The following is an 11984-nucleotide window of genomic DNA, read 5'->3' on the forward strand; positions in this document are numbered from 1 at the left end:
ATTTTTGTGTGAAACCATAAAATAGGCAAAACCGGGAACTAGCACTGGGCACTAAGTTAATAGGTTAGTTCCAAAAATGCTATGAAATTACATATAAAGCGTACAAGATTGATAATATAATAGCATGAGACAATTAAAAATTATAGATACATTGGAGACGTATCAACTATGTTCACAAATCGAACTTTTTTGTACATATTCATTTGAGTATTCTAACCCCCCTCTGAATCTATTTGCTAGGGCTTCAAAGCCAAAAATGTCATATGCTGCACTTACACTCGTTGCTTCTAAGCCACCCTTACAGATGTGGGTGGTTAAGAATAAATCTTTTCGTCCAGGGTCGGGTTACCACACGAAATGCATTGGAATCTGAAGACAATGTTGAACACCTAAAACATCTTGTCAGACGCAAGATAAAATGTCCAAATAGTCTTACCATTTATTTCGTCCCTGGATTTCTTGATGCTCACACTGTCATATCCTCCAAGAAACCTACTTTACTTGAAAGTGTTTCTCGTATTATGTTTGTCACTCATAATTGTCTTGGTGAAACCTATCCCACTAAACTGTACTGTAGAATACATTTCCTAAAGTCACTGAGTGGATCTTGAACAGTGGCTGCACTACCCATATATGACTGGTGATCGAAGCTTACTTATGTACTCAACTCTACAACCTCCTACACAAAATCATATCACATTTGCTGATAAAGAGAAAAATAAGGTATTGGGTCCAGGTAGGGTTGCAATTTCAAAGGATCGACACATGGATAAAGTGATGCTTGTCGAATCCCTTGGATTCAACCTAATATCAGTCTCAATACTTTATGATCTTGATATGATTGTCATCTTTGACAAATTTGTTGCTTTGTCCTAATGATCTCTGACAAATCCAAAGTCTTTGAAGGTTTCGAAGAGATGTCCCATGTGTTCGGTTTGAAGTATTGTGTTTATTGCTCGTGTGAATGATGTTTAGCATCACAATGTTTCGATAAAGCTCCTAGGATTACACAATTCCGAACTCCGTTAGACATTGTGCATCAACAATCTCTTTTTCCTTTCTTTTTCTTTTTGAAAATATTGTTGTCCAATCCATTTCTGAAGCAGATTTATACAAAATATACATGTCGACCCATCTTGTCTCTTCTTTCTGCTTAACCTTGGACTCGACAAAAACACTGTAAGTAAAGCATTCACATTCAGTCTAGGGCCTCCTTTGGCGAATATCCATTTCGGCTCCTGAGCTCATCTGATCTCGGTAAATAGTAAAATTGAAATAAATACTATAAAAACTGATTATTTTTTTCCATGGAAGATATTTAGTGTGTGAGGTCCGCTCAAAATTTCAGTGCATTTGGACATCTTAGCAGCTCTCAACCAAAAAAAATTGCTCCCAAACAGTAAATTTTTTCACATACCCCAATTTTTTTTCTGAGGGCAGCTCGGATGCCCAAATGAGCTGAAATTTGACACAAACCTCATGCACTAACATATCTTCCATGTAAAAAAATTAGAATTTAAAAAAAATCTAGTATTTCTTTTGATTTTACTGTTCATGTGCAAGAGCAAACGAGCTCAGGAGCCATTTAGCCGCTCTCCTCCTTTGGTTCATATTCCCTCCATCCGGAAAAGCTTGTCCCAAGCTTGTCCCTCAAATGAATGTATCTAACACTAATTGGGTGCTAGATACATCCATTTGAGCGACAGGCTTTTCCGGACGGAGGGAGTACAATAGAAATATCGTAGGAATAGGAAATCATAGAAAGTGAGATGATGACATGTACCTCAATTGAAAGAGATGTCATTTGATGCCCAGGTAAGAATTTTTTCATTGAGTCTACACTAATATTTATTTTACTTTGAAATGTAAAGAATTGATTCCTATCCTAGATAGGAATAGGAATTCATTCCTACAAACAATTCCTTTAAATCAAAAAAGGAGGCCTAGGGCTGTTTCTACAGCTTTACATCACAAGATCCCTAGAGATGGATTTTGTGAAATTTAACACCTACAATCTCTTTGTAGGAATTGTCAATTCAACAGCAAAACTGGGTCTCAGAGAAAAGAGAAAACTCAGTTGCAACCCTCAAAAGGCAAAAATAATAATCATTCCGGCTACTATTTCCATCTTCAGATGCGATTCAAGTTCCATATGTAACTTGTTCTTGATTATCAATACCGAGGCACCAAACACACACAATCCACACTTTCAACATCTACTCACAAAGCACACTTCTACTAGAGTTCCATTTGAGTTAAAGAAAAAAACACAAGCGTCCACAAACTTCAAGATTATTCGCGGATAAAGCATCCTAAGCAGCATCTCATCCCCACTCTCTTCTATCAACAGAAGTCAGTATGACAGGTTAGATACTACCTAGTCAACTCCCATTGTCTTATGAGCAAAGTCACATATCATATATATACCAAGGGGGAGGCACGGCAAGGCCGCCACTAGTAGCCTCCCCTAGTTAAAGCACCAGCCCACTTCCGCAAAGGACAGGGCGTCGTTATATTCACGACGCCCATGCAAAGAACGTGCATATGGCCCGCCTCGTGACGGTCCAGTTGCCGCATCCATAGAAATGCCTTCCCTGCATCGGACCCGGTTTGCGTACAGTGTTCGGCCTGCTCGGCGCTCCGCAGAAGCAGACCTGTCCAGCGGCCTTGCCGGCATATGGGTGAGCATGGAGATGAGGTCCCAACATCTCCTTTGCCTTATGCTGCTGCAACAGGGTGAGGTCTGGAGAACGGTCAGGGGATGGGGATGGCTGGCACGTTATTGCCTGCGGGGCAGGTTGCTGCCACACAAGCGAGTTGGTGATGGAGAACTTGAATCCCCGGTGCATCAACAGCGCAAGGAGGCGAGCAGTATTGCGAGCGTCGTCAAGCCCACAGTGGGCACGACCCTCCCATGTCAGACCAGCCAACTGAACTGCATCCTTCAAGTTGCACCGAACACCCCCATAGACTTCCTGGAAAGGGACCTTCAAGTTGATCCACCTGATCAAATATTGTGAATATTAGAGTCAAGACCAGGATAACGTGTTCTCTCTAAATACACAACATAGGGACTTGACCTCAAAGGCTTAATACACGACCCATTTAATGAGATGGCAAATAAAAATACTAGCATATTACCATTTATAGAAGATTATTTACTGATTACCAATTTATCGTCATGCATGAGAAATCATATCCCTGGAAAAATCAGTTGCATATGGACAAAGACCCATTGATCCATTTAATCTAGCATATAAACAGCAAGTGACATAATAAATGAACACTGCATATATTTCAACTATTTCAAAATCTTTCCGAATAGCATATATCTTCTTCCATAGGACCAACATGGAACAATGGATTTTGAAAGGAAATCTAGGGTATTGCATCATCCCGTGCAAGCTTATTGCATTCCAAAGAAGCCCAGATAATTTATAAATTCATGATGGTGATAGCAGAACATTTAATATCCAAATGCCAGACAATATTAAATACTGAAAAACAAATAACAGTTTTTCTATGAGCAAAAAGAACAGGGCGACCTAAAACTCTTAAGCTATATTTGATTTACTTCATCGGTTAGATCAAAAGAGAATAAGAGCTACCTGGATTATTATTGATTTGAACAGTCTTAAGTGCACTGCTAAGCACCTCTAACTTGGTTTAGAATTGGCCTTCTCCATGGTCCATGATAGTGTTTGGTTGGGCTGGGGGTGAGAATGAGCATCCATGGGAGGATCAACTCCAAGCCCCCACCAAAGTTTTTTATTTGTCAAATCGTATCAACCTGTCCAGGACAGGAGTACAGCTGCATGTTGAACTATAAGATGCTCCGTACGACAAAGAGTGAAAACGAGCGTAGAGCGACACGGGAGGCAAACCCTAGCCGCGCCAAACCATCCCATCCCCCCCCCCCCCCCCCCTGCCACCGCCGGGTTAAGTCCGTGTGGCAGCGGCAGCGGCTCGGCATCTCCTCTCGCGCGAGAGGGCACCGGCATGTTGAGGTAGGGCCTCAGTGTGGTGGCCATGGCGAGGCAGCGTGCAGGAATCTCGCATCATGGCCACAGGGCAGCGGCTCCAGGCAGGTGGGTTGCGGTGTGACGCACGGTCGGTGCTCTACTATGGGGCGGTGAGCGGCGATTCAACCGACGCTTGATGCTGCGGTGAGCAGCGGCGGAGGCCCTGGGCATGTTAGACCGTGTGGCCGGAGGCGGTACGACCACAGATGGTGGTCTGCAACAAGCGCCCCCCTCCCCCCTCCTTGTTGTGTCCTCATCCTGGTAGCGCCTTCTGGTGGAGCATGTGGCCTCGGCCCTCTGCCTCCGGTTGGCGCACCTCCCAGCCCGGCATGGGCTTGCTGCGGGTTTGGTGCGGTCAGTTCGTGAGGCGTCGCCGTGTGGGCGGTGGATGTCAGGGTGGTGAAGGAGGATCTACAGGGAGTGGAGGTTTGTTGGATGTCGGGGTGGCAGCACCAGATTGTTGCAGTTTGTCAGGGTGGAGGTTTGTTGGACGTCGGGGTGGCAGCACCAGATTGGTGCAGTTTGTCAGGGTGTCGAAGGGTGCGCATAGTTCTTGAGGCACGCGTCCTTCGCTACCTGTGACGGGGCAGCCCAATCCCGCTCCTCTTTGCGGATTCATATCTTTCTCCAATGGTGGTGGCGCTCGCGGTTTGGTGGTCGGTGCTTGGTGAGGCATCTCCCTGCTACTCCCTGGGTGTGCCATGCTGGATCTGGCCTTGCTTCGTGGAGGGTGACGAGTTCTCATCAGTGTGGCAGATGTTTTCCTTCATGGGCTTCAGTTTGGCGTGTTGGTGTATTTGGTGCCGCGCATGTTCTCTGCCTCCATCGCATTGTCATCCGGTGGGGGCTTCATGCCCTTTGTATATGGTTTTCACCCGGTTTTCCCTAATTAACCAGGCAGCTCTCTTCTTCTATATGAAATGCTGGAACACCCCTATCCCTCTCGAGGTGTTACTCGCGAAAAAAGATACAATGAAATCTACAGAACCAGCCCGTACACCTTTGTTAACAGCATATGATTAGATACAGATTGCAATCAACTTCTTAATCAAAGTGTCAGTCAAACTGGCCTATTCCCATAGTACAAAAGCTACTAAACTTAATCCAATCTCATTTCGGGGCCTTCAAGCATCCGAAATAACACCACGGTAATTGACAATGAAGAAATAATAATAAATACCACACCAATAAATACCACATCCTCCTAACTTTTCAATGAGTATTTTGACTGGCAGACGGATAATAAAGATCTAAAGTTGGGAATATCACCAGGGAATCATGGCATGTGTGATTAGTGATGCATAAATGCTTATGGAAGACGATAATATAATCATATAAGAGCATGGTTAATAAGAGAGGCAGCAGCCGGCTCTATAGCCATGTTCATGTCATCTATAGTCTTCATACAGCCAAGACCATATAATAGGATAGCTATAAGTTGGCGGTTGGGTTGGATTTAACTATTAATATCTGCATGCTGGGATTGGGAGGAAAGGCAAAGCGCCAGTTTACAGCTAGCAGCTCGGGCTGCAAGCCAGCTGCTGTGCCTCGTGCCTTGCGTATAGGCGGGCGACTGCTCAAGCGCCCGCTCTGCTCTCTCTCCCCACTTCTCTCTCTTCCACCTAGGATTTTTATGACATGGCAGATCTTATAGCCTGCTGAGTAGGACTTATTATACTTGCTCTAAATAAGCAATCCAGAGAAGAATAGAAGAACATTACTATGCATTCACGCCATGGTATTTTCGACATGATTTTTTAAATAGGCCTATTAAAATGAAATGAGGGAGTACGTCACACTCACACACATGTTAAGTCAAAACAAAACATGGTACCAAAGCTATAGCCATATAGATGTGAGATATATGTTACCTGTTGAAATAAGGGGGCTTCCTGATTCTCTTGAACCTGCATTCTGATTCCAGCATCACACGGCAATCCCAGTTGGACCAGGTCACAACAGCGAAGTTCTTGTGCTTTATTCCTTTGTCCTCTAACCATTTATCATGCATGAGCAAGGCTTCACTTAGAGGTACACCTCTGTCCACCTAGACATGTATAAACAAAAACAGTATTACTGACCAAATACACAAGTCAAACTGTTGGTCATACATTGCAACACTCTCTTTAACAAGGGCAAAAGATGACTTCATCAAAGTGGCACTTTTCACATTGTAGATCATAAAACTATGTGCAAATGACAGGTTTACAAAACCATATATAGTTCTCTTTTGTTCTCTTTTGTGACATAGGGATTTTACTTAACAAATGTTGACTTTTGACAGCTCACGCCGTCATTCAAATTATAATTTACTAGAAATAAAAATAGAAGGTAAACTATGAACATCATCGGCTAACCTTATGCTTGCTAAGAAAGCTAATGTAATGTGACCAAAAGGTAATGTGCTAAGTTTCTCTCACAGAAGAGTAACTACGCTTCTATACAGTCCGTTTATCAGTGTCTAGTCAACTAATGCCCACATCTCACCATGAACACGCAGGCCAAGTGCCTAGTTATTTTCCCAACATTCGCATCAATGTTTTCTTTTTCGAGAAAACGCATGAGAGCGTGCATTCATTTCATTGAAAAGAGAGAGTTGTAGTTACATTCCTCCTAGGAGGCGAATACAGTTTTCGAATTAAGGGACATCCCATGTCTAGGGGTAATGGCTCTGAGCCCTAGTGCGCCCGCGCTTGCCCAAAGGGAGGCCTCTTCCTTGATCTTCGTTAGCAGGGCGTTCACCGATGGGCGCGCTCCGTTGAAGACGCAGTCGTTGCGGTGCTTCCATATCATCCAGGGGACGAGGAGGGTCATGGTACCCAGGCCCTTGCGCATGGGCGTTGGGGCGGATTGTCGTGCCGATTGCCACCAGTCCAGGAGTGAGGGCTCGTTGTCTGGCTGGGTACACGGGATCCGTAGCCAGCAGTGTCTCGTGCCAGGTCTGCCGGGCGAAGGGGCATGCGAGGATGAGGTGGTGCATGGTTTCAGGTGCCTTGTCGCAGAGGGGGCATCGTGCGGGGTGTTGCAGCCCGCGGCAAGCAAGGCGGTCTGCAGTCCAACATCTGTCGAGGTGAGCAAGCCAGTGGAAGAAACGGACGTGCGGCAGCGCCCAGTTTTTCCAAGTGAGCATCCAGGCATCGATGTTGGACACAGAAACAGAATATCTAAGAATTCCTTTTCAAAATGTTATATTATCTTATATCGTTGGATCTACAGATAATATCCATCCAAATTGCTTCGCTCTATAGATGGCTCAGGGAAGCTGTTTGCTCAAACAGTCAAAGGGCAGCATTGGCCATCACTCATTATCCACATTGTCCCATCAGCATTCAGTCTCTACCTCGAACTGTTGAGTAACAAACACCATGCCTTCTTTTTTTTTCTTTTTGCAAGGAGACACCATCTCTTTAGAATGTTCATAATAGCAAATGACATCTACATAAGGTCAAACAAAGGTCTGCAAAACCCGTAGTGCCCTGATGATACCAGTAGTTGTCCGCATTGGCTGTGCACATGACCCAAGGTCAGAGTTACTCACATGAAGCACCTATTAGACCATGATTATTAAGGTGATTGACCCTTTTGCCTGAGAGTAGCTAAAACCTTGGTATGGTACATTCTGTTTGTCTAATTTGGGATATTTCTTAAGGAAACCAATTTCATGAATCATCCCATAAAACCAGCTTTGATAGGTCGCATACACCACCATTCAGCACTCCTATATTAACTTAAGAACTACATGGACCAAAAGATATGAATACAACACATTGTTTCTATTGGTTATTTAGTTTACACCCTCATACTTTGCTGCCAGGACCTTGTTTGGTCTCAGGCCTATAAAATCAAGCAACTAGGCATCAACTGCAGTAGCCTTAATGGTTAATCCCAACTGATTAATGTACAGAAAGAGAAATGCAGAAAAAGGGAGACATGAGACTGCTTCACAACAGCGTAATCGGAGCTGTGGCCCGGCCCTGGTGTGTTGCCGCGGCACCCAGCTTTGGCCAGTGGCCACCATCATGCTAAATTTATGTAGCCAGACAAGTCGAAGGCCCATTGCTCCACTGAAAGGCCGGTGCCCCTTTCCAGCTCCAGCTGCCGCCAGATTGATCGTGGGGTTTGGCACTATTTTCTTGTTGGAGACAATTGGAACAGTATTGCTTGTGGATTCAGGTTCCTTTTTTCCCATGTAACCAACTGGATCCAGTATTGGTTGAGAAAGCTTTCATATTTTTTCCTTCGGAAAGAGTTTGAAAGTGTGATTTGCCAAAAGCAGGAAGTGAACTGCTCAGTTATACATTACAAAGTTGAAATTATGAATGCCAGAGATCACTTGGTATTATTATTAAATTATAAAATCCTAAGAAGCAAATTACTAAACACCAGATTAGAGAGAATAACTGAAGAAGAGTGATTCAGTGAATCTTTCCAAACTTAGCAATGAAACAAAGTTTGTATCGAACTCGCACTAGAAATCTAGCCGTGAGATCTAGGAAGCATGGGCAACCGACTAGACACTGATGATGATGTGACTACTTTGAAGGGCCTATGTCGGATAATGGTGGAATTGGCCAGTAAACGATGAGAAGAACAACTACTGCCACTGTGCCACATGTATGTACTATGGAAGTACAGAGTGCAAGCTGTATTTATCCTGGTTAGCATCTAGAATAAATATATATTTTGGCTTACGGAATATGCCCAATTGGATATGTAGCTTAGAATTTCATTTAAAAATCCATAGAAAATGTACAAACGAAGCTAGTTTCCATGTGTGTACATAATTGACACTAGCATGAAAGCACCTTTGGTTTCTGCAATATGCTCTATAATTATACTGCATACATGATTGCTTACTAAGTCAAGCTATTAACTAATGGAATCATGTTGAAAACTAATAAGTAATTGCTGACTATAATTATCAAACATATGAATATTCAAAAGCAAGAATAGCTCTAACCTGAATCTGTTGTATACCAGTAAGCTCCTTGCAGAAGTCAGTCAAATTTTGATGATATGCTGGTCGAACATATGTTTGAAAGGAAGCTTCTAATTGTCCCGTTGCACTGTTAACCAAGACAGATGGAAACTCAATGATCTCTTGTGGATGTGGGTTATTCTCCTTGTCACAGGTTGCTTCAAAGTCAATAACCACAAAATATTGAAATTCCTGAAGTTGTGCATCATGAGGGTAACCTTGAGGGAGCATCTTCAAGGGGAACTGAACTCTTCTCTCAATGGGGAAACAGGTATCCCTATTTATCTGATAAAACTGATTGTCAAATCCATAAGGTTGTGGCTGCCGCAGGATTTGGTAATCAGAATAAACATGCGGCCAGGCATAAAATTCCTGGCGGTAGAAGGGTCTGCTAAATCCTTGATTTGGGAGAGGAGATGCCCCCCATACTTTATCTGCTGCAATACTATCATTCTTTTTTTCATTATTCTCAGGAAATCCTTCAATGCCACCTCTATGTTCTTGAGGGTTATACTGAGAAATATTTGGCTTGAGACACCCTGGAGGTGCCTCGTTATTAACTTGCATTTCCTCTGCATTGATAAAAGTAGATAAGAATAAGATAGAACTAATATAGCAAGGTAAGACAGTACATGGAGTTAAGGAAAACAGTTAGCTTGCACATATAACATGGTAATTTTCAATGAACCTTTTAGGGACCAAAATGATACCGAGAACACCATATTTATTATAAGCAGATAATGGCTGAAGCAATTGGCTAGGCTCGAAGCAACATACAAATGTCACAATTAAAGACAGAATCAGAAAAGAAAGATGAAAACCTGATGGTCAATTGTAACGATGATTAGTTAGCAGCTATAGACATTCACTATCTAGAAAAGTGTTGCATGAATTTGTTCGGCGTGTACTCAAAATACAGTAGCTAGAGGTCTTTGGCAGAAGAAGTGAGAAATTTTATGTTTCAGTTGGTTCTATGTTCTTACACTTTTTTTTCCTATGACAAGTGGCGTGGAATTTAGGAGGAACAACCGAACAAGTAAATGAAACCAACTACAGGGGGCAGAGTAGCTAAACCAGCTTAACCGAAAACCCTTTAATAATAATAGCTCAAACGCAACACTCTTAACTCTGCCCATAAACAGATCTTACAGAAACATAAATATAGCAGCCTTTAACACTATCACCAGTGCATTAGCCTTTGCTACTCGTCAATTTATAGAACACACGCCTTTTGCTGCGGAGGAGGAGAAACGTAGTTGCTACCACGTGATGTCAGCCAAGGGCGGATTTCAGTTTACACTGGTCCGAACCAAACATGACTGCTGACAGAAACTACAAGCACTAACCAAATGCGCCATCCGTTTTTAGCAAAAAATCCACAGTAGCACGTAGCAGTGAGTAGCAAAATTCAACTGCGGATACGCCCCTGTGACCAGTACATGCCTAAAAAACTTGCTGACAGCCGAACAAGCACCACATCCAATGTTACCCAGAATTGCAACGGAGGCACACTGAATCCCCCGAAGGAGAGGGGTTTGGCCTAGTGCCCGTCGTCCCCACCAAAAATTGCCTCGAAAACCTCGGAAAAATCGCAGCTTTGCCCGCGCCGCCACTGGACAGTGGAGAAGAGGGAGGGAGGGAGATCAAGATCTAGAGGGAATGGAGGATCTGACCTGCGCGTTGGTGATCAATCATGGCCGTGGGCGTTAACACAGCGCTGCACCATCCGGATCAGAACTCCCCCCCGCGTCACACGACCTGATCGATCCCCCCCGGGAGAAAGAAAAAGAAAAAATAAGAGAAATCAGCAGATCAGCGCGCGCGACGGCGAGATCGAGCAAGAGAGATGAGAGGCGTGAATCCGGCTTTTGTCCGCGCACTCACGCACGTACGTACATGTGACTGCGAGAACCAGAGCGGGAGGGAAGAACAGAGCGGCCACCACCCGACGACCCACCCCCTCTCTCCTCTATACCCCTCCTCTCTGCCTATCCCAGCGACGGGTCGGACGGGGATCGGGTGCAACTGCCCAACAGCGCGTACGGGTCAGGGACCCAATGGTGCCGCGACACGCTGGTTTTGGGTCCTTTTCGCGCCTCCGGTATCGGCCGGCGGTATAGTTAGTGTGCCCAAGGGAAAACGCTGGAACGGCGTATCGGCGTCACCACCGTCCAGATCGGTGATTCATTTTATTTTATTTTATTGAGGGATTCATAGTATCATAGTACGATTGAAATTGGAGTTTGTTTTAGGTTTTCAAAAGTTGCTGACCTCGCAGGATTTGCAACTATTTCCAACTTCAAATATAAAGTGAATGTACAATCCCACCCTTACCCCCGAAAAAAGATAGACGCTTGCCTCTTATAGGACGCGTTTGGTAGGCTGCATATACCTCAGCCAAGCTCGTGCGGGAAAAAAATGTCCCGTTTGATTACCCGCATTCACTGTTGGGCCTGCATATCACGAATATTAAAGCACCTCTGGGCCTGCATCGAGAAACGCTGAAATCAACAGTTTTTGTGGAGCCAGGCACGCGCGGTGCAACCATAGGCATGTGTGTGTGGGCGGTTGCATGCGGATGCTATCCCGAGAAGTCACGTTGTTTCCTGACACGTCGTCATAAATTGCTCCCGCCTCCCTTCCTCACCGCTCTCTCCCCTCTTCCCCACTCACACCGGCAGCGGCGACCACCGGGGCTCTAGTGCGAATCGATCCAAGACGGCGGCAACCACCGGAGCGACTGCAGACCTCCACCAGAGCACATCGGCCATGGCGGTAAGTCCTCGTCCTCTATGTAGATTAACTGCTTTCGACTCGGGCTAGATTAGATTAGAGCACGCGATTGGAGAGTTAGGGAGGGGATTGAACACATCGGGGGTGGAGGATTGCCATCAATCGATTCTGCATCGACGGCTACTATGGTTCATAGGTTATTTTTCGATTACATCGGGGGCGGGAATTAGGATACAAACTTTCTTGTCCAG

The 11984-nt window shown here is 44.5% G+C and overlaps 1 protein-coding gene across 2 annotated transcripts; it reads right to left on the reverse strand.

The window, feature by feature from the left end:
- Nucleotides 1–2092: 2092 nt before the first annotated feature.
- Nucleotides 2093–11083, reverse strand: LOC123078205 (ERI1 exoribonuclease 2). Of its 2 annotated transcripts, XM_044500620.1 has the most exons (5): nt 10897–11083; nt 10674–10758; nt 8983–9572; nt 5894–6069; nt 2093–3003 (listed from the first exon to the last, which is right to left on the reverse strand). In XM_044500620.1, the coding sequence occupies exons 2-5, from the start codon at nt 10693–10695 to the stop codon at nt 2517–2519; spliced, it is 1275 nt and encodes a 424-aa protein (XP_044356555.1). In that variant the 5' UTR covers nt 10696–10758; nt 10897–11083; the 3' UTR covers nt 2093–2516. The 2 variants fall into 2 exon arrangements, with proteins under 2 accessions (XP_044356555.1, XP_044356556.1); XM_044500621.1 differs by lacking the exon at nt 10674–10758 and having other exon boundaries at nt 10897–11026.
- Nucleotides 11084–11984: the final 901 nt, after the last annotated feature.

The sequence above is a fragment of the Triticum aestivum genome, chromosome 3D, assembly GCF_018294505.1.
Source record: "Triticum aestivum cultivar Chinese Spring chromosome 3D, IWGSC CS RefSeq v2.1, whole genome shotgun sequence".
Taxonomy (NCBI): Eukaryota; Viridiplantae; Streptophyta; class Magnoliopsida; order Poales; family Poaceae; genus Triticum; species Triticum aestivum.

Bases quoted from the DNA above. Each gene is read 5' to 3' on its own strand.
- LOC123078205 (XM_044500620.1), bottom strand. From the start codon at position 10,695: ATGATTGATCACCAACGCGCAG. The intron at 9,573-10,673 runs GTCAGATCCTCC...TTATCAATGCAG, and splicing joins GATTGATCACCAACGCGCAG to AGGAAATGCAAGTTAATAAC. The intron at 6,070-8,982 runs GTTAGAGCTATT...ATACATGTCTAG, and splicing joins CTGGTATACAACAGATTCAG to GTGGACAGAGGTGTACCTCT.